The sequence below is a fragment of the Anopheles gambiae genome, chromosome 3 (genome assembly GCF_943734735.2).
Source record: "Anopheles gambiae chromosome 3, idAnoGambNW_F1_1, whole genome shotgun sequence".
Taxonomy (NCBI): domain Eukaryota; kingdom Metazoa; phylum Arthropoda; class Insecta; order Diptera; family Culicidae; genus Anopheles; species Anopheles gambiae.
The window spans coordinates 67470945-67495161 of NC_064602.1; the positions used below are offsets into that span (position 1 = coordinate 67470945).

At 45.7% G+C, this 24217-nt stretch overlaps 1 protein-coding gene across 4 annotated transcripts in view; it reads left to right on the forward strand.

The window, feature by feature from the left end:
* The window catches only part of LOC1272555 (nephrin), a 79539-nt gene that overhangs the window by 20978 nt on the left and 34344 nt on the right, over window positions 1-24217 (forward strand). For 3 of the 4 annotated variants that reach the window (XM_061656401.1, XM_061656402.1, XM_061656403.1), the window contains exons 4-5: window positions 21878-22027; window positions 22150-22329. In XM_061656401.1, the coding sequence (XP_061512385.1) occupies window positions 21878-22027; window positions 22150-22329 (330 nt within the window). Of the gene's footprint in view, window positions 1-21877; window positions 22028-22149; window positions 22330-24217 lie in introns of those variants that run through there. The other variant, XM_061656404.1, reaches the window with a different exon arrangement.

Sequence of the window (24217 nt, forward strand, 5' to 3'; positions counted from 1 at the left end):
CAGCCAATAATTAGTCCCTTTTGTGAAAGGTTGCATAAAAGCGTCGGTTCCAATTATGATAACCTCGACGATTCGCTACTCTGTCATCGGGGCAAAGGAATTCATATTTTACCAGACGTTGAAATATGCCTTTTGCTTGCGTTTTCATGCTGTTGCATGATGCCGGAGAGGCACGGGTTTTGCTCTATTTAAAGCAGCTGTAAAAGACGCATCTTGTTTGCCGAGCCAGCGTGTGTGACTTGGCCAAAGATGAAAGGAATTCAATTCCAAGACGATCCCGGGACGAAACTACAAGCTGATAGGTATTGATCCACCTTTGACGTGATGCCGGTTTCTCGGTCAATCGGACGAAATCGATCCCGGTCGGTTGGCGGAAAGGTTGTGGAAAGGAAAACGACACTTCAAAGTTATTTTGCCAACGTAGGAGTTCCCAAGGTTGGTGTGTGTGTGTGTGTGTTTGTGTTTATGGTATGCTAGAAATGAAGGAAAATTCAATTTCATCGTTCTCTGTTCTCTGGAGACGGGTCAAAGGGGGGGAAATCGAAAGCAAATGCGTCTCGGTCGGAACCCACCAAGGCCCAAATCAATCAATCAATAAAATTGTCCTTACCGTGTATAGGTGAGGTGTAGGTGTGCCAACGTATGCGTGTGTCTGAAAGGGGCGTGTATCAATACATACATGTCTCAGAGAACAAACCAATAAAAGTATTGATCAGTCTCGGGAGGTTAATAATTCTGTCTCCCGTAGGCGAATGCAGAGTGAAATAAGTTTTAGCGCAGAAATAAAGTAATCGAAAATGAAACGTGACTTTTATGAATGTCGTGGTGTATATTTTTTGTGCTAACGAAGGGAAGGGCATAAACAAATGATACCGTAATAATTGTAATGCAGTTGGTTTACAAGTAATAAAAATAATTTTGGCTTCTAATGCATCATAAATTTATTATGAAGAACTACACATGTTCAGAAGTGTTTTATTAGTTTCATAAAGCTTAATAACATTCTTGGTTATTGTTATAAATATTGCTTATTGTTGTTAAAAATTTGTTTATTACACATGGTAAACACTGGTTCTCTTGATGCCATCTTCACAAAAGAATAAAATCAATTCCCTTGACTTTGTGAATGGGTTCGTTATTATGGCTTTAATAAATAAAGATCCCAACCCTGTTGGAAAGCTTTTCTCACGTTTCATAACTATCGGATTAAAAGCAGCAGAAGCGGCTGCAGCAGCCCAACTTCCAACTCATGACCAAACCAGTTTGCATTTCAGGTCCGGTTCGCGAATTTTTGAACACGTCCAAAACCCATTCACCGTCCCGGTCCTCCGGATGGAATGTAATTGTTTCTTAAAATAGAATTGCTTAACGAACCCGGGGCCTTAATCTTGGGATTAAATCGTGGCTCGGTGCACAACCTAACACACACCGCAAGACTTTGGAGCTCGAGTGCCACCTGCTTGCTACAGGTTAGGAAGTACACGGATTCACCGGGGTACACCGGTAAAAAGTTAGTTTCACTGCCGACACCACCACCATTACCGTCACCACCACCGGTCGTCGCTGGTCTGGAGCGGAAATCCAATTAGAACTACCAGTGTGCAGTCGAAAACAAACTCGAATGGTTGGCGGAGCTCTGAGGTTCCCAACTATTGCCAGAAGTTTGAGAGCGAGGTCCGGTTTGGCAGTAGTTCCGCTAGTTTGGCTGAAAATTTGCCACTTGCTTTAATGAGTTTGTAATTCCGAATTACTTCCTCGGTTACCTGACTGCTTTAGGTAGGTTGGTGGCTGTGATTTTCCCTCAACGCGTTTCAAAACTTGGTGAACGTGATCTGGGCGGCTAATAAAGCTTACCTTAAAGCTCAAGTTCAAGACCCACCCCCTGTCGGGTATGAGTATTATGTCATGTCATCCTTCCAAAAAGTGTTGATCCAATACTCAAAAAAGCCTCCATCTTCATTTTTGGGAAATATCTTTGACTGCTCCAGGGGAGGATGGAGGAGGCCTCGTAAAGTCAAACGAATCACGTGCTAATGTTCTCACGAATGTCAAAAGGCTGTTCACTGTTTACAGTGACAAAAAAAAAAACAGTAAACGACTCCAAGGCGATCCGATTGGTTTGATATTGTGGCCGCAAGTTCGCATCAAATGTTGTCACCTTTTACCAAAAATATCAACCACTCCTCCTCCCTCGCCTCTCCCGTCCCACAGAACCGCCTCCGGGTCGGGACGCACAATTTCCGAGTTGCCAAGCATCGAGCCATCGCGGAGACGGGGCAGGGAACAAAGTTTATCTCAAATATTACGACTATTGTGGCCTTTGCTGTCTTGTTCGCCGCGCTTATCGCGGGTGCCACGATCGGGCGCCGGAAAAACTGCCAACGGGGTGGAAAAACATCGAACACAGATACAAAAGTTCGGAAACGTTTCCCTCCGGCTGGAAAGTCATTGCCGTTTACGTTCAATGTCGACGCTGCCTGGCGAGGGCTGGCAGGCTGAAGTCAGTAGCGTCGGTTGCTTTTCTGGTGAACCTGTCGCATCAGCAATCAGAGGCCTTTAAAGATGAAGGAAGTGGTAGCGGAGCGGCAGGAAGATGAAGTGTGGTGCAGAAGTTTTGGTGTCGTATTCGGAGGGAAAATCAAACAAGCGCTGCCAAACTCCGGCTTGCCTGCCTGCTTGCCTGTCGGAGTATGGGTGCCGGAAATAGGGGACCAGCAAAAAAATATATTTATATCCCCAAGGCGCGTCCTACGCGATGGAGTAGCGCCAAGAGCTGTACAATGAAGACACTGGAAAGCCGATTGGACCCAGTAATGGTGGGAAATCTTCAGCGGCTTCCACCCTTTTGCCTTCGCTGCCACCACCACCTGTTCCCGATCCAAATCCGGATAAATGGTGGGAAAAAACTGTAACAATTAGCCATAAATTAAATGAAGAAAAATTAAGTCGTTAACGAGGCGCTGACCACACGCGGGAACTGGTGGATCTCTGGAAGTGCGGTGCGAACTCGCGACTTTATACCGTTTCACCTTGGCCGGACCGAATTCGGAAGGAATGGTCTGCAGGCGGGGGCTGTAGCCTGGGAAATTGCACAGCTTGTTGGTGGTGTGGATGTGTCTGTTTTACAGACGGCCCTTGTGTGGCGGTCCCGAGTTGCTTGTAACGTTTGAAGATTTACGGTACGCATTGCCTCGGGTAGGTGTCCACCGGGGAAACGAGATTTTTTCCAACTTCAAAACTATTGCACCATCGCACACACAGCAGCAGTAAGACGTGTTCTGATCCATCCCTATCCAAGGCTGGATGATGAAATGGTTGGCGGGATGAATTAAATAAAACAAAAATGATGTTACGCCTCAGGTGGCGCTGGCAGCTGCGCGTTCATTTGTTTCTGCCTTTCTGCCCTCTTCCCCGCTGCCAGTTTTGGGCCAGCGATGCATAACGAAAGCCGTCCGGTGGCACCGGAACCATTGCCGTACACACTCATGGTTGAGAAAGAAATGTATATTAAAATAAAACACAATTACAAAAATAAAGCTACACTAGAAGCAGGTTCTTCGGGGTTCCGGTGGTTCTCATTGGTGAGCTCATCTGCGAAACGAAAGAAAAAAAAATGCGAACGGAAAAAACAAAACGATTTGAGCAAAAAAAAAAAAAAAACAGTTTCCAAAGGTTCACAATTGTGGGAGAATTGTGTGAGAGCTTTCAGAATCAGATATGAGCTTCATATTTTCAGCTCAAACCACTGAGGTGTGAACTCTCGCGGAGGTGCGTTTTAGGTTTCCCGGAGAGTTCCATGTATTCTGAAAGGGATCAACTGACGTGTGCTCATACAGTTTCTTTGGGGAGAAAGGGGATAATGGCGAAGAAAGCAAAACTTTACACATTCACCCATTTTCAATGTTCAATGTGTTTGAATATTGTGCAGCGTGGATGCCATAAATACGTGCCATAGGAAAACTTTTCTATTTAAAGGCAAAGGACTCAACGGAAATCTTTACCATTTTGGGTATGGTTTTTCATTGCCACATGGGTCGTGCTACGCTCCTGTCAAGCGTACCGAATCTCAGATTTTAAACAGTTCACGGTACATACGCTACGCCATTGCAAAACAGCTCTACCCTCATCTTCCTTTCCAATCGGGGCGTGGCCATTTGGTGTTTTTTTAGGATAAACTTTTTGCCTGTTGTCGTTGTCGTCATCATCGTTCGGCAGTTTGCTGAAAGCTGAAAGCAAAAGTTCATTAATTACAAAACATGTTCCGATTTGCGCTTCCGTCGGTACCGGTACCGAGACCATCATGCGCACAGATTGGCCTTTAATTTACTTTAAAAGAGGTCTTCGGTTTGCGCAAAGTTTTGCACTTCGTAGAGATGACGCATTTCGGGTACGGCGCTCGTGATACTTGGAAGGTTTGGCAGGAGATTGTGATAAATATATATAAACCATACATGGGAGAAAATCGTACCGATCGAACAGAAGTCGTACGAGTGTTGAAAATTTCAAATGAAGAGACGTGAAACTAACTGGAAGCGATGATGATGATGATGATGATGCTGCATGGTGGGAGCTGTATTGTAAATGAAAACTTCACAGCCAGTGTGCGGTATGATGTGTATGGTTTTCTCATGTTTCGCACTCGAAAGTACCGGAAGCACCAAACAGGAGAAGGAATAGGGACGTTGTTTTTTTGTTTCAATCGAAATGATAGACGGGCTCTGAAAAGAATGTTGTTTTGAAACTCCAGCCCACCAATGTGCCCTCCAATGTTCCTAGTAGCATCTCCCATGTTCCGCCACCACTACGAGGTTCTTGGCAGCTCGAACAGACTAAAAACCTTACAATTAATCAAAACACGAACGATAGAAGCCACTCGGGCGCACTCAGATCGAATGGAAGGAAAATAAATAAATGTATACTTTTTTTTGTTTTCCTGCGCGGGAAAAACAGCTCTCCCACCGGGGGTGAAAGCCTTTAGGGGGTTGGTGAGCAGTGAGCACTTGAGGCATGGAGACTTTGTGAAATTCGGCGGACCAATGCTGTGGACCTGCCAATGTGTTTCGCCAATGTGTACCTATTGCGGGGGGTGGGAGAGCACCATTTACCAAAAAGCCAACGCGCCTAGCCGCAGGGAAAAACCGCAGCACTGTAATTGAGTCGACGGCTGAGAAGAGGGCTCTTGAGGTGCGGCTGGAATTGCCTCGACTGGATGGAGTGCACTTGGGGAGTTGTGGGGAGCTGTTGTTTTCCGTTCCAAGCAGCACTCAGCTGTACAACGGCTCCTGGAGGGAAAATTTCTGTGTATATAACGTCGTATCAAAATGGTTTCGTTTTATGATTTGAAAAATTTATCAAACGATAAATTGTGTGTTTAAATGATAAATGTTATTCGAGGTTTAATAGAACCATTTAATACAAAGGACACAGTACAATGAAATAAAACTGCTCGATGCATATTCTTAAACATCATCATCAACCATTTTCGGCGATAATGGGCGTTCAACTGCTTTGATTGATACTTATAAAAGCCTGTGAGCTTGGGAAAAATGAAATTTGATGCGACTAGACCAGAACGGTAGAGTGTGGATTGAATATCGCAGGTTAATTCTGTTACCAATTTGGTCCGATTTCGATTTAAATTTCGTGGCCCTCGTCCCATGCGTTCCCGTTTTGGTTGGGGTTTATTTATCTCCCATCCCAAGAAAGCGGTGGGAGCAGTTGAATTTGATGAGTGTCATAAAAGAAAAGCCATTCGCATTCGCTGTACTGCAATGCTAGCTGAGGGTTTCACAGCTTAAGGTGCCTATCAACGATTACGGTACGAATGACATCGTCAAAGGCAGCAAGGTTTCAAAAGATGGTAATCTATTTTTTTTTATTTGAAATATATATAGATGAGGTTTAAATTGATTTAGTCGAATTGTATCTAAAAAACAATCTGATTGAAATACTTTCTAGAATGATTCTGTAGCTTCTGAACTAAACAAATATTAGAAAAAAAATCTTTAAGCTCATGTTAAGTGATAATTTATCAATTGGATGGTTTTAAATAGTTTGTTAAGAGCAATTATTTAGCTTTGATATCTTAAAATAAAGAATTTTTCGTCAAATATTGTTGTTGAATTTTCCTATTCCATTTGGCTTCTTTTTTCTCTGAAATCCTAAATTCTCCCACTTTGGGCAACATATTTCCAACATGTACAGGCACCTTCAGCAGTAAAACTGCCATTTAATCGGTAAAACGTATCTTCCAGCAACCTGTAAACGAAAAATAAAATCCCAAAACAGTGAGGGAAAGCAAATCGCGATCACGTCTTGTTATTTTGCTTGCGTCTCCACTGCCCACCGACACTGAGCAGGAAGAAAGCACTGTGAAAGGAAATGAAAAGTACATTTTCCCTCTTCCACCGTTCCTCATGCTCTAATGACACTGAATTTACAATGAAATACGAAACATAAACCTCCCGCAGGCCGAATGTTGATTGGGCGGGCGAGAGTCATCGATGCCATTTTGCCTTCACGGGCACTAGTGACCACGGTTTCGCCCTCGCTGTCTATCAAAATCCTTGGGACATCACCATCGCCGTGAAGATCTTCATGACATGACAGAGCACGGGGAAAGATGGTGGAAGAGTGTCGGTTATGGTGTCGTTTAATTTTGTTGAAATTATTTTATGGGAATGCACTGGCTTGTTTGGGGGTTGTATGTCGATTACCCGCCTCACAAGCTGTCAGCGGGAACAATTTTCGCCAAACTTTTTCCCCTTAGTTTGGGAATGGTTGTGTTCTGGCAGTCTCTGAGAGTGTCCAGAGGAAAAGGGGCGAAAAGTAATAAGCTAAAAGAGTCCGCCACTCGGCGGGTGGGCCAACGGTGGGCTAGACGGATGTGAAACGGTAGCATAAAATGAAAGCTACGAGGGTATATTTGTATTGTTGGTAGCGTGGATTCCTTGTTTGGCATTATTATTCGAATGATTTCCTGTTACGTTAAATTGGTACCGTATTTTAATATGAGACATTGAGGTGGGAATTAAAAATAGAAGCCAGTTGGTTAGAATTTAACTAAAAAAGACCCATTCAGTTATGTTGAGAGTAACTTATTGCAGAGAGGTTCAATTTTGCATAACATTAGTGATTTATCAGCAATGTTTGCGATGTAACGTTTTTCCAAGAAATGCTGTGGTAACATTTTTCCATCCATTCAAAGCTTTCCTTCCTGGAAAGGCATCCTTGTTATTCGACCTTTACGGGCAATCTTTTATGCGCAGCCTCCCGTCATCGCTTGGCTCTTCACAGCGCGATAGTACCTGACTGGAGGGGGAAATTGATCGTATCCGCGAGGCAAAACGCGCAACAATACTTTACCGATTTATTTTCCGATCTGCCAGGACCGCGAACGGAGCAGAACCTGGCACAGAGCCCGCACAAAAGCGGGCCAAAGTTTAATCGCCATAATGTTTCGGCCACCAGCCGCCGGCCCCTAGTCACGAGTTGTTGTGCAAGAGCAAACGTGGCAATGAATCTAATTGAAATCAATTTTCCGGAAGCATATCAGTCAGCCGACTTTCGGCCTTCTGACCCACCCCGGAGGTCATCCAGCAGGTGTGTGACCTCTATCTTTGTATTTAGAGAGAACAGACTGGGAAAGGGACGGTAAAACAGTCAACAGTGCGCTATGTCGCCGCTTCAAGCGAATCACACGGACACTGTGTTGTGCTGTGTTCCCACACCCGTCGTATTAGAATTTATGGTACACGTTTGTACAGGCAAGTTGGTGTGTGTTTGTGTGTGCTGGCAAGTTTGTGACGGAAAGTCCTCGGGGAAATTTTCTCAAATTGCGACCGTAACGGCGATTCTAAGTGAGCGCAACCGTTTTAGTTCGTAGCGGATGGTCCGGAGGTGTTGCAGATATTAAATTTGTTGAATCGTACCATCCGTTTTTCTCACACATCTCTCCCTTTCTTTCTCCCTTCATGTTTTTTTGCAGGTGAGTAACGACTTCCCATCAGGCCAACGATCGCCAACTGCGGAGTGGAACCATAGATGGAGTTTGCACTGGGACAAAACTCACTGAACAGCTGTACCATTAATCGGCCGCTTGGCGGTGATGAGTTTAGCCGGGGTTGAAAAATCACTTCAAACTGTGAAATAATTCAAACTGTGCGTGCTTGAAAGGACAAAACGGATCTGGACCCTGTGCCTTTCAGGTGTCCCAGAAGAGCGTGTTCCGTCAGTGTTTGCACAGTGTGTTGATTGTGCCGAGTTCAGTATCGCGCACAAAACTGAGGCGACCGGTACAGTGTGTGTTGTGCGAAAGGTGTCCATAGTTTTAACACAACGTCACCAAACACCGCGTTCAAGGGTGGGGGAGGAGTAGTTGAATTTTGGATGGCTTTTCCGTCCAAAGGCAATTGGGAAACATTAGTCGATTGCGGTGTACGGCGTAAAGCGTGGACGATCCAGCAACGCCTGCCAGAGCACCGGAGGAATAGAGCACCGGTGAACAATGTTTTATGGTGAACTATCACGACAACCCGTTGGTCGAGCATGTTTTATACCTTCCCGTGGTCCTCCCGTGGCACCGTCCGCACCTGAGGTTACCCATTACGGTTTGCCAAAGCCATGTTACGAGTGGAGTTTCCGGTTTGGAGAAGAGTACAAGGGGCGCATGTTAGCTAACAATTGGAAACACTTGTAAGCTCACACCGGCAGTCGAGCCGCGATCGCTAACTGCTGATTAGCATGGTCCGGGAGGAGAACCCACAAGAAATGGCACGTGAACACAGCGCTCCGGCTCCCCGAACATCGTAATCTGATTTGTGACAGTCGTTAAATGACGCTTACACTTACTTCCAACCACAATTACTTCAGAAGTGTTCTTCTGCTCGTACATCGAGCTGGAAAGCGTCTGGGAGGGTTTTGATTGGATTTTAAATACTACTCCTACCCCAAAGCCAATGGGCAACACAGTCATTGTGTCTGAGACACACACACACGCACACCAACACACTTATACAAAGATATACTTATTAAGACATCATAATTTATGTCGCACGCACGAAGCACACGGTCTTAACGGCTAATCCCTTCTCGACTGCCAGGGACGGTGTTCTCGGTGTTGGAATAATAAATGCGTCTTCCGGAGAGTCTATCGCTTTTTCGATGTCCATTCATTGGCCGGGGGACGATATCATCTTTCTTCGATCAGCATAAAAAGATGGCAAACCAGGAGGGACCGGCTTGCAGCGCGTCGCTAGCATCTTCCGTGCGAAGAGACGGTCCGGTGCTTTGGGAAACACTTCAATCAATTTCCCAGCACCTGATCCAGTTAATCCGGTGATAAGTGGAGCGTGCTTGACTCGGACGAATATTGTAATGTTGTTCACCACTACACACCATCACCATCACCACCACTACTACTACCACCATAGTGTTACGTTTAAGTGCGGCGATTGACCGACAAAACCGTAAAGGTGTTTTTACTTCTCTGGCTCGGAGAGGGATATGAGGACCCATTTTTGGCAAATCCAATCGAACCTATCGCCCATAGTTATTGGACGCCCGGGCGTGGGCTGAAACGGTGAGATACGGCTGGGTCTGCCGTTCCGTGCTTTCCATCGGTGACATTTCGTCTCCATTTTATTCACTGTCAGTCATCATTAGGGAAACGTCGTCTGTACATATGTGTGATTGGAAATGGAGAAAGAAATCGCCCACGCTGTAAGTGGAAGATTTGGTTCCAATATGAAGATGACACACAGCATGGTGTGGGGATTTATCGTGAACGAATATTCGAAGATTGTTATGTTAAATACAAAAGGCAATGAACTTGTGGGGAGTGCGTTCGTTGTAAGTGTGCGTTTGTCGCTTTGTCTGCTTCGGTTGATTTAGGCAAAGCAAATGGTAGAGTTTCCGAATTAATCATGAAGCGTGTTTGTGTGTGTGTGTATGTGTGTCTTTCTAGCACAAAAGGATCAAAGGCTGAGACATTGGTGATAGATGCGTATGCGTGTACATAAAAGGCTGTTTGCTTGAAATCGAAAAGCTTGAAGCGCACATCACTTGGCAAATGTTCTGATGTAGGTTTAGGGGTTTCTTCACTCATCATTGCGCTTCAATTTTCGACCTGCCGAGATGATGAAACTGAAGATACTCCCGATCATCGTAACGTCTCGCCAGAAAAATAAGCGCCCGTTTTCACCCATTTTGTGAGGGGGCGCTGGCCTGGAGCTTGCCGAGATCTCCGAAAGGATCGGCCCGGGACCGACTTCTCGGTCGGATGAAAACGTTGTTTACCACGCTTACGAACGCTTCATGTTCGTGAATACATGTGCAATCTCTGCGATACGATACACTTGCTGCTGCTGCTGTTCGGCAAATACACTTCACTAAACCTCTGGTGCCGCCGGTCGAGCCCTTGGTACATGAATGTGCAATCAAGGGTTTGATTAATTATTTACGGCTACCGAGAAGAACCTGCGCGCACCACTCGTTCGTCGAGTCGTACGTACCACGGACGAAGGCTGGCAGGAATGATGGAACATCCAGCACAACGTAATTATCGTACCACTTCTGGTACATCTTCTGACTCAGTTGGCTGGCTTTAATAAAGAGTGTGTAGAGGTAGCATTGGTAAAAATCAGAACGTAGCGAGAAGTGGCTCAACCTGTTTTCGTGCTGTGTGTTTTTTTTCTTCTCTCCCTTCGCTCTGCTCTTTTTCTTTAGGCCTAACGTACCGTCGGTACGCTGTCGGTGCTCACGCCTAATGGTGTTCTGGACATTGGAGTCTGGCGCCCGTGATTGCCGACTCTTGGGAAGCCGTCCGGACTGGGGCAGTGGGAGATGTTTTGATGTGTTAGAAATATGAAAACCAATGATAGTGTGAAACATTTCAGTTCTTCTTTAACAATCTGATTTCCCACCAAAATTTGGTTTCGGTAGGGTAGGGTTTCTTACTTCAGTAAGTACGGTACGGTAATCGATGGTCAAGTTGTTGGTAACAATCCTTCGTTTCATTTTGGCTACAAATATATACCCGGCGTGGAAAAAGAAATCATAATTCAATTTCTTGGAGCTTGTGTGCTTATTTTTTTACCTCTATCGGCCGTGGCATTCGCATGTCAACGTTTTCCGGTGGACAGGACAACATCCTGACAACTTACTGAAAGACCTAAGCTGATTCAATTCCGTACGCCAATTTCGAAGATATGCCACGAATAAGAGAGTATCGCTACGAAACAAAAAAACCACAGCACAAAAGCAAAAAAAAAAAAACACAGCCCGAGGGCATCCCATACCACGGGATCCCTGGTTGGTCGTGTGGCTGCAAACCCGCGCTGGTCCGAAAACCTGTATCTTTGCTGGGCGCGTGTGCCATCGCGCAGTGATCGTTCCCGTGGGGCCCGCGAGACCAATTCGCGTGGACGATGGACGGGCCACACGCTTCCATGTGGCAGCATCCCGCAGCCTTTTCAAATTCTAAGCGTCGACGGCAGCGTCCAGAAAATTGAATGGAATAGGGAAAGTGGAAGACCAGGGTACGCTTGGGGGATGAGGGATGCGGTGGATACGAGCGAAAATGAAATAGAAAGAGAAAAAAAGAGACACACCGAAAAGAGGCACAACGAAAAGGAAATCGAGGAGATGAAGTAAACCAATCAGGCGTTTACGGTGGTGGTTTCAAACGGTGATGTGTGTCGGAAAGGGGTAGGGCAAAAGGGGCTCTTGCGTTTCGACCGATCGGCAACCTGATCTGTCGACCTGAGCGCCGACCATACGTGGTGCTGCTGCCGCCGTGAAGTCCGGAGTTCAAGATCAACCGATTAATGACGTTAGAATCGAAGGGCAAAAGAGAATCGGCGAGAAAACGAAGGGTGTACAATGTAATAACACACCTGAGCGCACAAAACCTTTCCTTCCACTCGGAGCAGAGTGGTGCTGCGGTTACGCGTGTGTGAGGGCAGAGTGGGGCCTGAGAGCATCCGGGGCAGTCGCTGCCGGCTATGGAAGCGCTACGGTGAACGGAAGTCTCCCCCTTCCCCCCTTTTTGGACCGCATCGAACGGGCCTCCAGGCAGCGCCAGGGATGGGTGGCTTTTAAGGCTTCATCATCATCTTTCGGGCCCGGGATATAGAGCTTCGGGAGCGGCTCCCTACATGAGGCCCCTGTACGTATGCAGCGAAGATACGCGACGAGGGAGCAGGGAGCGTAGCGGGGGAAAAAGTTGTCTTCCTACCCTACCAGGTCCTCTCAACAAATATTAAACTTCCCAGTTGCTCGATGGGAAATGATAGCACCCAGTGGATAGGCGCAAAGACCACGCGGCAAAAGATATGGCAGAATCAGGCCATGTCCAGAGAGGACCCCTTACCATCGTGGAGCTATGAGAGAGGACAGAGATGGTGGCAGCAGAACAAGATAACTCGTTTTATATTACGCAGAAGAGAGGTTGGGGAAATACAAAAAAAAAAACACACACACACCAAGACCTACTGGAGAACTAAAGTTGAAACAGATTTCTTTTGCTTGGCTCTGCCTCACCGACCCGGGACGAAGAGATCTGTCGGTATCGAAGCGCTTCTAAAGATGTGGGGTTATATACATGTATTGTGACTCACCATGGAGGGAGGGATGTATTTATATTCAAAATAACCGTGCAAACCACTCGGAGACACTGGAGCAGGTTTTGCGTTGGTCATATCGCAGTGCGCTGTGTGTTTGAGCGTTTCGGCATCGCAACCCGTCATCTGTGTCCGGACCTGTTTTCGAGTGTCGTGTCGTGCCTTCGGTTACCTTTTCGGATGCTGAAACTCTTCACGCTCTAGATGTGGAGGTAGTTAAGGAGGGGTGACGTTTTTCTTACTTGTTTGCCCTGGCTGAGAGGGACTTGAAATACGGGCAAGGTGGGAAGGTGGGCCGAGTTGGTTGAACTGTTCGCTGCGGGGCACGGCTGGACTTATGAATGAAAATCACTACGCGCGCTCTGTATGTGAGTGGGTAGTCGCCGATGTAGTGTGGCCGGATGAAAGGGCTCTTGTACAGCTTCACCCTGGCGGGTGACTGGGTGTATAAACAACAACAACAACAACAACAAAAAACGACACTCTCAGAACTGGTTTTACTCCGTACATGGTGGGAAGGAAACGGAACCAGTTCTGGTAGGAAACAGAGGGGGAACTGGTTGGAAAGCTTGCACACAAGTGTGTGCGTTCGTGTGCTTGTTTTTTTTTCGCCCAGAGACGAAATGGAACGAAACCAAATGAGCCTCCGCCTCTTCACTTTGGGATCTCTGGTACACTCGCTTGCTGCCCCAGCAGCAGCAGGACGACGTGTGTATGTAGCGTCACAATAGATAGCGCCTGCCGTTGTTGTTATGGTGTCAAAATCTACCGATTGGTGCTGGAACGGAAGTGTTCCGTCGCCCTGTGAAAGCCCCTGCTTAGTATCCCGCGCTATTGTTCTAGTGTCGGCAGATGCGAAATAATTTATGAGTTGATTGCTGGCTTGATTTACGACAGTGGGCGCGCTCTCTCGCTCTCTCGCTTACGCACTTTGTGTCGTCTGCTCACCTTCACCACGAATCCAGGGGGAGGGGGGGGGGGGTGGCATCCATCCAGGGGGTGACGGGGTGTGGGTGCTCATCTTGACAAATTTATGAAGATTTATATTTACTTCCTCGGGGTGTGGGAGCCAGGTTTTAGGTCTGGCCACAGGAAGCCTCTCCAGGTCCGGCAGTCTCGTGATTGTGGTGTGCCAAAAAGTGGAGCAACCATTCCAGTGACCGCAAACGATGGTTTCTGTCCCTCCTCGGCGTTGCCACGCTGCAGCTGGAGCATATCCCGATGGCTCCCCGATGTTGTGGTCAGTGCACTGTAACCAGCCTGGGAAAAAGTGACCAAACCAAATGGGCACCCGAGGGCTTCCAAAGTTCCAGTTCGGTAAGCTTTGGGCTCGTATCGAACGATATAAATTTGAAACCCACTCAACTGTGCCTGCAGTTTGGGAGGGAGGGGCAAGGTAGGTGTTGGTGTGCACGATGCGAAACCCTATCGATGCGATTTTGGGACGGTAACTCCCCGCTTGGTAAACCCTCACAACGTTCCAAGGATCTCGTATCCGCCGATCCGTCGCCTTCGCCTTCGATCGATGCCGCTGATGGATCGGACCGGAAATTAATAATCGCTGCTGCACACTGCAGCGCTTTCTGCCCGCTCGGTGGAATCATTTTTCTTACCTTGTGATGCCTCGTGCATTCGTTCTGGAGTTTCATTCCATTTCTGGTTCTGCTCGCTCGCTGCTGAGTTGCGGGTTTTCCTATTGTGTGCGGGGCGATAGAGATGTTCCCAGCTTTACTCCCGCGGTACGGGCGCTACTCACGATGATACAAGAAGCACAGCACAAAAACAGACAACGAACCCCGGACGAACACATCGAGGCGATTGCCCTCTATCGAAGAAGGCTCAATACCTGATGTCTTTATCGTGGTTTGATTGATTCCCGCTTTCTACGTTATTGGATTTGTGGGCTCATCGAATGGCATCAATCTTGCTTAAAACCCGGTGCTTCGCTTTCTCTGTTGATCATAATTTTGGAACTTCATCCGTCATTCAACTCGTTTTTTTGGTCAGAATTTATTGTTTGTGTGTTTCGTATTTTGAGAGGCTTAGAATAAAATATTTATAAATAGAGATTTCATTACATTGTACCAAATTTTTCCCTACAAGGAGTGTAGCGTCATTAAATGGCAATGCATAAAGTAGCAAATGAAGCAATAGGTTTTGCCTCTTACATCACATCCTGCATTAAAGTGGTACTTGCCTCCAACGCAACGTATCAAAACAGTGTCCACAGCTCTACTGGTCTAGGGTGTTGAAGGTGTTGGTGTGAAAAGATGAGGAGAGAGCGCGCGCGAAAGAGCGAAATAAACAACTTCAACCCAAAACCTTCGACTATTTACGATCGTTAGTTCGATTGACACTCGGGTCTATCCATCGTTTGGCTCGGCACAAAAAAAGCTCCGGTCATGACGACCACGCAAAGCACAACAGTGCGTCTTTACCAACGGGCAGCTGCTGCTGCTGCTGCTCAGGGCCACCCGTTCGGGATCGGCTCGAGCATAAATCAGTGTCCGTTATGCGTGTGCCCGTGATGGCGTCATATGCATATTGAGTGGGATGAGAGTGGGACAACCACCGTGCGTTCGGGCATCTTGCGTAGGTGCACACCGACCCCATGCACGGGCTGGCTAGTCAAAACTCCGTACCAAACCCGGGCTGTTCCACGGATGTTTAATACGCGCACAGTTACATCGAAATACAAGCTATTAATCCTTTGCCCATAAGGGAGCTGTTTTGTGCGCGACATCAGATTAACGGTCGGTGTGGCAGTTACGGCTGATTGGTGATTCGTGGTTGATTAAAACATTAGTATTTGTATAAGATGTAAAAAGTGTTTGGAGAAGGTAAAAATTAGTCAGGAACGGGTACGTGTCCGATGTTTGCGTTTAATACGAACGTGTGACACAGGGCTAACGCTTCGTAAGCTGTTAAACCCATCTGGCTAAGTACGCCGGCCTGATCTACATCCCGTTGCAGCCGGCACAAGTACGGTGCGCGTCCACTTTTACAGCCCCGTAAAACCAAATCAATTAGAAGCTTCCAATTAACGATCCAACGATACCGATCGAGCTGGTGGTTTAATGCTGGAGAAAAATTAGTTTTATGGCTGTTTAGAGATTTGTTCACCGGTCGTGCGAGCTGCTTGTTCTTTTATGTTTTCTTTCCTTATTCCATACAAACCGGAATCGAATGCCAAGCGCACGTGTGTGTGTGTGTGTGCCGGTTGTTTTGGAACGAGAACAAGTGCAGCAAATTAATACACTATATCACCTATCCCCCAAATCCGACAATGATGTAGTCAATGCGAGATTTCCTGAACCACGCTCCGTGGCTCGTTTATGGCTGCCCCGTGTGCTTGCCGCCCATTTGGACAGGCGCACAAAAGGGAAGATGGAAGCCCTTTCCTAGCTTCCTAGCGACCGTGTAGTTTATTCACCGCTTCCTTAATGATCTATCCATAGAGACATGTTTGCTAGAAGCGTCTTGCTGTGCTAATGAGACGCAAACACACACACACACACACGCCATATAAACGTACGGTTCTCTCGTGTACCCAGCATGGGGCAGAGAGGGTGCTGGACGCATTAATGAAGAACGAGACCGTATCCCCTCCGTCTCCGGGGTTGGTGTAACATTTCGGGTGCGCTGCGATCGGTAAGTATCGGTATCGCAAGTAAGGATTTCGTCGAACTCTCGGCTTTCGGGGTCTAATGATGATTAGAGCGCGTGGAAAGTGTGAAATTTAACCGATTCAAACGGTTTTCCGAACCAGTTTTCCGTGAGAAACGATCGCTGCCGCTCATAAATTTATGTCTTGTTTGATTAAAGGCAAACTCGTGGTCCGTTCTAGCACTGGCAGCTTGAACTTGGGGCCCAGTTCGGTTTTGTGGTTCGTTATTTATGGGTTGGAAATAAGACGCAGGCAAGGTTTTGTTGGAAGACATCGTAAAACTTGGATAAAATGTTAAAATCATCACCTATTGTAGGGATTCCAGTTAGCGTTGGCAGGCAAATGGGCATGAAGGGTACCATGAACTATTTTCCTGAAAAATTGGGAAATAATTGCCTTTTAATGTCTTTGAAATCGGATTTGTCTAACATCCCAAGTTTCAATGTCTTTACAATTAGGATTTTCGATTTAGTCTTGAGTGTTTGAGTGGTGATTGAGCTGATAACTCTTATTGAAGGCAGCAGCTTTGATTAGATGAGTGAACAATGTATCAATGTTTTGTTCCTGTGATGAACGATTAAAGCTATTGTCCGCTTACAAGAAACATAAAAATAAATCAAGCCTTTTGATTTTCAACGTTAGTTTCTTTGTAAACGTCCTTCAATTGCAAATTTATTCATGAGGCGAAATTGATCACGCTCTCCTCATTTAAATTGGTTGCTCAATTACCCACCCAAAGGAAACTCTCCTGCATCATCATCATCATCAACCTCGGCTCGCAACAGCATATGATGGGAACAGATTCATATGTTGTTGTTTTTTTTTTTTGTTTTTGCACCAACCCTCCGGAAATCTCTCTTTGCGATGCTCCAAATCAACCGTCACCCTTGCACCACGCGGAACGCGGACAGCAATAGCCCTATCATTATCGCTTACATTTTACGCAGGGCGTTGGTTCTCCCCGTCGGTGTACTCGCAGTTTCGATCGGAGATGAAGGAAAAATTGGAAACTTTCTCAGGCTAGTGGATGGTAGGCATAATATAAGACGAAGAAAAAAAACCTCTTCCGCCCAACCTGCCGATGGTCATCGATTTGCAAACTGTCAAACCAGAAACGGTGCACTCGGGGCTTCCTCTACGCTTTTGCAGCATCCTCTCGGTGCGCTTTTGCTGAAGTTTATCGCCGTGGGAAACGTCGCTGCTGATTGCACACTTGCTGCGTTGTGAGGATTCCTTCCTTACGCACCACGTCTACGACGCACTACGTCTGGGTCCTGCCGGTGCCCGCTACGACTCACCTGTTTCCTTCCGCACGCAAACGCTTGGGTCCGTTACGCTCGTTTCCCGTGTTTCTGGTGTTTGGGTACGTCCTTTGGCAAACATAATTATCTCCCCGCCGGCCTCCCGTGTTCCGCATGTACGTTCTGGTGCTGTCCCCAAGATTGCGTATCAGGTCGCCGGTTCCATCTCGCGGTTTTACGTTCGATTTGCGGTTGCATATACTTTTTTCCTTTCGCACGGTGTTTTGTATTATAATTTCCTTTCCTTTTATGATTTTCTTATCGGTCCCATTCGTTGATGGTAACACTTGTTCTCTGCATCGTGAAGAGACGGGCCATTTATATTACATGTCGCTGAAGTGGCTTCTGGAATCGGAACAGTCCTGTTTGTTAAGAGAGGCGGAAACGTTACATTTTACGTTCATTCATGTATGAATGGCTTTATCTGAAGGAAAGAGAGCCGGTTGCGCTTGGGACACTGTTTAAGAGTGTTCAAACAGGATCTTAATGGAAATAGTACCTTTCGGGCAGAGAGTCATAAAGATGGCATTTATTTATCTGCTCTTATCAGTTGAGTTTTTTTAATCCTTTGAGAGTACATTACACACTCCATCATGCCATCGGTGGGAAAAGGTGACGAAGTTTTTCAATGTACCAAAACAAAAACAAAAACAATCCCCCAAAAACCACAAACAACACAATGCCCTACCACTTCCCTCACAGCATCGACCACAGCATCAGCCGTGCATATGAAAAGTTGCAATGATTAAATTACCGTCTGCCGAATGGATGCGTTCGAATCGGTCCTGGGAATCAAAACCGGAATCCCGAACGAGCGGCGCGAAGGGTTGGCGCATTTGGGTCGTAAAAATTAATACTCGCGCGACACTCCGATTACCAGCGCCAGGGTAGTTAGGTGGGGGTAAAGGAAACTCTCCCATACGTGATCAATATTTTTTGCTTTTTGGTTTTGTTCGAGCCCTGCACACTCAATTCAGAGTTTGATTTTATTTCACTTTTTTTGTTGCCACACCGGGATATTATTTACTCTGCTTTTTGCGCTGTCCCCTTGGCAGAGTTGGGGGAATGGGTGGTTAATGTTAATTTAAGGGTGACGGAAGCACCGCAAACGTGGAAGTGGAAGAGATACAGCAACTCGAGCTCTGGGTTGTAGCTTCGGGCCTAATGTCTTTGCACATTTCCACTTATTACGGTTTCATTAGCGGGAAAACGACACACATACGCATGCGGGAAGCAGGGAATGTTCTGGGGCCGACATATTATTCTGATTACTTTGCCCACTACTGTGGGAGCGGGCTGACCGTGTCTGTGTGTCTGCTGCACAGTGCTTCGGGGGAGGAATACGATTTTGCTGTGCAAAAAAAAAAAAGGTAACACAGCACAGCACAGCGGACGCACTGATAGCATTGTTCTTGTGTAACGCTCCGTTCGCTGGGATGCAATGGATTAGAAAGTTCGCAGAAACTGTACGAGCGGGGGAGTAGTTACATTGCAGTTGCAGTCAGGTCGTATGTTAGCTGATACCTTCAGGCGGCACTCGCTGGGGAGTGTGTGTGTAAATGTAGGTTTGTTTTGTTGTTGTTATTTTGCTCTTCTGTATGTCATTTTAATGTTGAGTTTATTTTGCGATTTACACAAGAGCCCACATACATACATACAGACACACATGAAACAATGCCTTGCGGGATGTGTGCTGTGTAATGCAAAGCTGCTGGTGCAAAAGCTGGTAAACTTCTTTAACGTAAATCGGACTACGGTGTTCTGCAGCTGCGCTTGTTGTTGCCAGCTGCACGAGCTTAGAGAGTTGCGTGGAAGGGGATTGTGCTGATTAACTCATGAATAATTTGAACAAAAAAGTACGAGAAAATGAGCTATTTATGCAGATAGAGTTATTAAGCGGTTTTAAACGCCTAAAGGTATGCAATTCATTTACTCTTTTAAGGTTTTCTGTATATTTATGTAGTTCTTCAATAAATTCATTCACTTAAAACTACAGACATACTTCAGACACATCATTTGATAAAAAAAATCTGAAAAAATAATGCTCTTTTCGATAAATGCAAATTTCAGCACAAATTGTGCCGGAAGCAATGGACAGAAGAAATTACGTCCAACCATTTCCGGTGTCGGATTATCTAGTCAGCGGGACAAGGGTAATAAACATAAAATCTCTAGCTCAATGTCCCCACAAGGCACGGGATAATGATATGGTTTGTTTGTTACCATATAATCAATTCTCATATATTATGGCCTATTTAAGATTTTTTCTTCTTACCTACGGCCGTCCCGATAGTCGAGATTTTGAGAAACTATTGGCGCACCATATTTTGATAGCAACTTTATGGGACACAGCAAGAGTAACAATTCGAGAAGAATAAAAAACTCACATCTTTCCAAAACGCAAGGTAGAGCACAGTTATTTTTGGATCACGAAATAGCGCCGCGTCGCGTTCTGGAGCGGCCAGGTTGGAACCGGTTTCCGGTCAGGCTGTTGCAAAAAACCGGATGTTAAACGAGAACGACACAGACCGCATAATGTGAAAATGAAATCGTCGTCATTCATTAATTGATATCACTTGACCGCTGCGGGTAGTGTTGGTCGTAATGGTGGTTGGTGGAGAGATCCGTGAAGATGAGTTTTTGAGACGACATGAGACCTACCCTGGGTTTACATCTCTGTGCATTTTGTGTGTGTGTGTGTGTTGTGTGTTGAGTTTGCTGGAGATGCTCCTCCAAGACGCTTCCCGAAGCAGTGGTAGCGACTTTTGGAAACGGGCGCCCGGAGTAGGAAGGCAGCTGAATGCCCAAACGAATACTGGGCCGAGTGTACGTGACGACGGTCAAGCTGCTGTGGCTGCTGCTGAATTATAACTTCCGGTGCGCGTGGTTTGCGATGCGAAGTGACTGAAAAGATAATGAGCAGCGAACCGCACGCGGTAGGATACGGATCAAAACTTTACAGCAGAAAAAAGACCAAAGTTGGGTTTTGGGAAGGGCTAGTGGGAATGGTTGCAATGCGGGGAGGCTAAAAAAACGGGACGCTTTTGAACAGTTGTTTTTGGGCGAATGTAATAATTTACGAAATGGAGGTTTCCAAATACTGCTCTCGGAATTGCGCTCGGGTTGTTGTTGAGGTGAGTGGGGTTTGGTTTACTTTTTTATCTGGTATAGTTCCATGACCGAGTTTTCAAGTATAGGATCAAACGATGTTTTCAAAAGGTGTAATGAAGGCGTTCGCATCATATCGCTATCATATGGAAGAGGAAAATGTAACATTACAAAGTAATGGTGAGATTGTGTTGCAGTAGCAAGAACACATTGTAACGTCATTAACAGATAACAGTCACTTGCAGGTCAGCTTAGTACTTCAGGTGGTCTGTTTGTGCTGTTCTCTGAACATCCTGCTCCACGTGAAAAGCATTCGCTACGGCTTTGTCAGGAGAAAAAACAGCTTTTCATGAGTGTGCCGCATTTGTTGTGAGAATATGTTGGTGATGTAGCAAAATCAAAACAAAAAATCAGACCGCAAAACTGCGTATAGCTATCCTATACTGTCAGCGACCGTTTCGAACGTTTACTAATTCTATCTCATCCAGTCTATATATTCTACGGATTCTGGGTAGTGATTGATTTGTTTTTTTTTTTTTCGTTACTATCCACTGCTAGCCGGACACTGATTGACCTGTGTTACTTTTAGGTAGACAAATACACAATGTAAATAATGCTGTAGACTTCCAGAGCCCGTTTCCCTTTTTTTACATGCATCCCGATGAATCTCGATGGGAGAAATGTCTGAGGCATAGATTTATCGCTTACTGACCCAGATTGTGTCAGCTGATTTGATTATTCAATTTGTAGAGCGTTTTATTTTGTCCATAGACATCGGGATATACTTTTCAATGCAGCTGGATTACACATTTCACCTACAGACAGACGCACACATGATTGTACATATTGGTTTTGAATGCCCTTTTGATTCAATGTAACAAAATCCAATCCGATCATTGTACTGGATGATTCTGGGCTCCCTAGAAGAGTGTTTAAATATTTGTTCCTAATCCCATCTCCTCTGCGTGCATACTGCATACATACCTTCGGGGCTTCAAGTACGACACGCCCTTTAGTTGAACAAAGAAGCCACAAGATTCCTTACGGCATTGCAACAGTGCAGTTGGGGGTAGGTTGTGCTTTTGTGTGACTCTCGCCTTGAGGGTTGGGTGGCAGCGACATCCTTATCTTTCTAATCCTGGCCAGATAATTGTAACTGTACTGTGATTGTCTCTTTCCAGTAATCCCGATGCTGCTGTGCAATGCTCAGCAGAAGTTCCGCATCGTACCGAGGGATCTGCAAGTGCTGGAAGGTACGGAAGCGTTGCTGCGCTGCGAAATCTACAATCTGGTCGGTGCCGTCCAGTGGACAAAGGATGGTTTTGCGCTCGGTAAGTGTATTCGATAGAAATTTACCCTAACATGCCAATACAATAGTGCCCGACTGCTGACGCTACCGTTCTGCCGTCGACCTGGTTCTTACACACCTTTTTTTTCTCTCTTTCTATGACAGGATTTTCCCACACCATACCGGGGTACCCGCGGTACTCCGTGCTGGCCGACCGAAATCTCGGCATCTACAATCTGCGAATATCGAACGCCTCGATCGAGGACGATGCCGAGTACCAGTGTCAGGTCGGACCGGCCAAATTCAACTCCGCCATCCGTGCCAACGCTCGGCTCACCGTGATATGTAAGTAGCGCTCCCAGCGTCAGCGTTTGCAATTTTCTGTTTCATTTTCAGCGATCAGTGGTATGGGTGATTGCAATTTTAGGAATAATATAACATGTTTAGTGTTCTGATTGGCAAAGGTTAGTGCAGGGATCGAAGGAATTGAAGCTTTTGTTTGTCCTTGGCAACGGCAACGTGTATGAATCAGAAGATCTTCATAATCAGCATTGTGCATACCATTAGGCGCTGTGCAAGAAATGGCATGTATATCAAATAATCTTTTTCTTATCCTGAAAGCAATTGAATATATTCGATCATTACAACTACGTATAGCTTCAATAGCTTTTTTCTAAAAAAAAATTACTTGTTATCATCATCATCATCATCATCATCATCAATAATCAAATTAATAATCATACTGAAATGCCTCTAGTAGCAGCAATGTGCTAGGAGCAATTTAATATAGGCACAGGTATGAATCCTTCCAATAAATGGGAAATTTATAGTTTCATAAGAAAAACGTTGCACTTTTATGATTTTATATTTACTCGTGCCGAGTATTTCCTCTTCCCACATTCGTGTACGTTTTCCTACATCGTACTTTATATCGCTCGAAAAAATATGAAATATTAAACAAGGAGTTTTCATTACAAAAAAAAAAACCCTCACAGAAAGAGGCGCTCCAGAATGCCCATTATCCTATGGCACCACCGGTTGAATGCAGTTGAATATGCATTCTTTAACAAGATGGTGGGGCTGCACAAACGATGCAACGGCGCTTGCCACAGTTTTTCACCGGAATCCATCCAACTGTTTTGCGGAAGAATGATGAAATAGTTGCACTCACGCTACCGTGCACGTACCGTAGGGTGGTGAGAGCGCACTGGCAGAAGTTGTAAACTTATTGGTCTATTGTTTCGCTCGCTAGTCGCTGTACACCCTCTAGACACATAAAACTTGCCCTCCCTACTTGCTACACTTTGAATCGTGCACTTGGTCGCTTTCGTGCCGGTACTGCTTCACTGCAACACGGGCGTGGTGCGGGATAGCTTTAAGCGCCCAACACGCTGGGAAACGGAAGCCATCTACCACCAACGCGTACAAAAGCTCCGGGTCCTTGAAAGCTTGAGAAGATGATGCTGCTGCTGCTGCTGCTCCAGCTGCTATGAATGCATGCTTTCAATGAAAATTCCTTGAAAATATTTAATAACAAGTAAACTTTATCCTGTTCCTTCGGTTCGGAGGTACAGAGTCTCTCTCTTCCACTTACTCAGGTCGGCGTAATTTATCTTACGTGAAGTACGTGACGCGTTGTTGCGTCCCGTGTTGGGAATGGAGCGTCTACTACGAGACTGGCAGCCAGATTGGCCAGCTCGTAAGCGGACGTAAGAGGGCAGTAAAACCAGTCGCCGGTAGGTGACAGCCCTTGTGGAGCATATTTTTCACCAGCCTGCCACCTTGCTTGGAGAAAAAGAGTTACAAGAAAGGGGTTGCAGTGGTTACATTCAAGACAGAGCAATATTTTTGTGTAACATACAACTGCCTACTATCATTATACATGAAGTATACATGTAATAATAGTTAGAAGGAATGAAACCCTTTTACTGTTGGACCCATTATTTAAAGTATTTTTGGTTATCTTTTAATAAAACCTTAAATTACACTGTAAGTATGCTTTATGCTTGATTATATATTCTTTCTGTATCGAACAAGAGCTCCCTCTTGTAATTATCTTCTGGGATAATAGAAATAATTGTATTTAAACAGCATGTTTGAAAAATCGTACGTTTCAAATTGACCCCAAAACCCCTGCAAATGGTTCGGTTACCTTCACAAGCCCGGTCCCCGGTGATATACCGGTGGGAATGTTGCCAAAGGTGGGTAGAACAGTTTTAGAAATTCTAGTGTC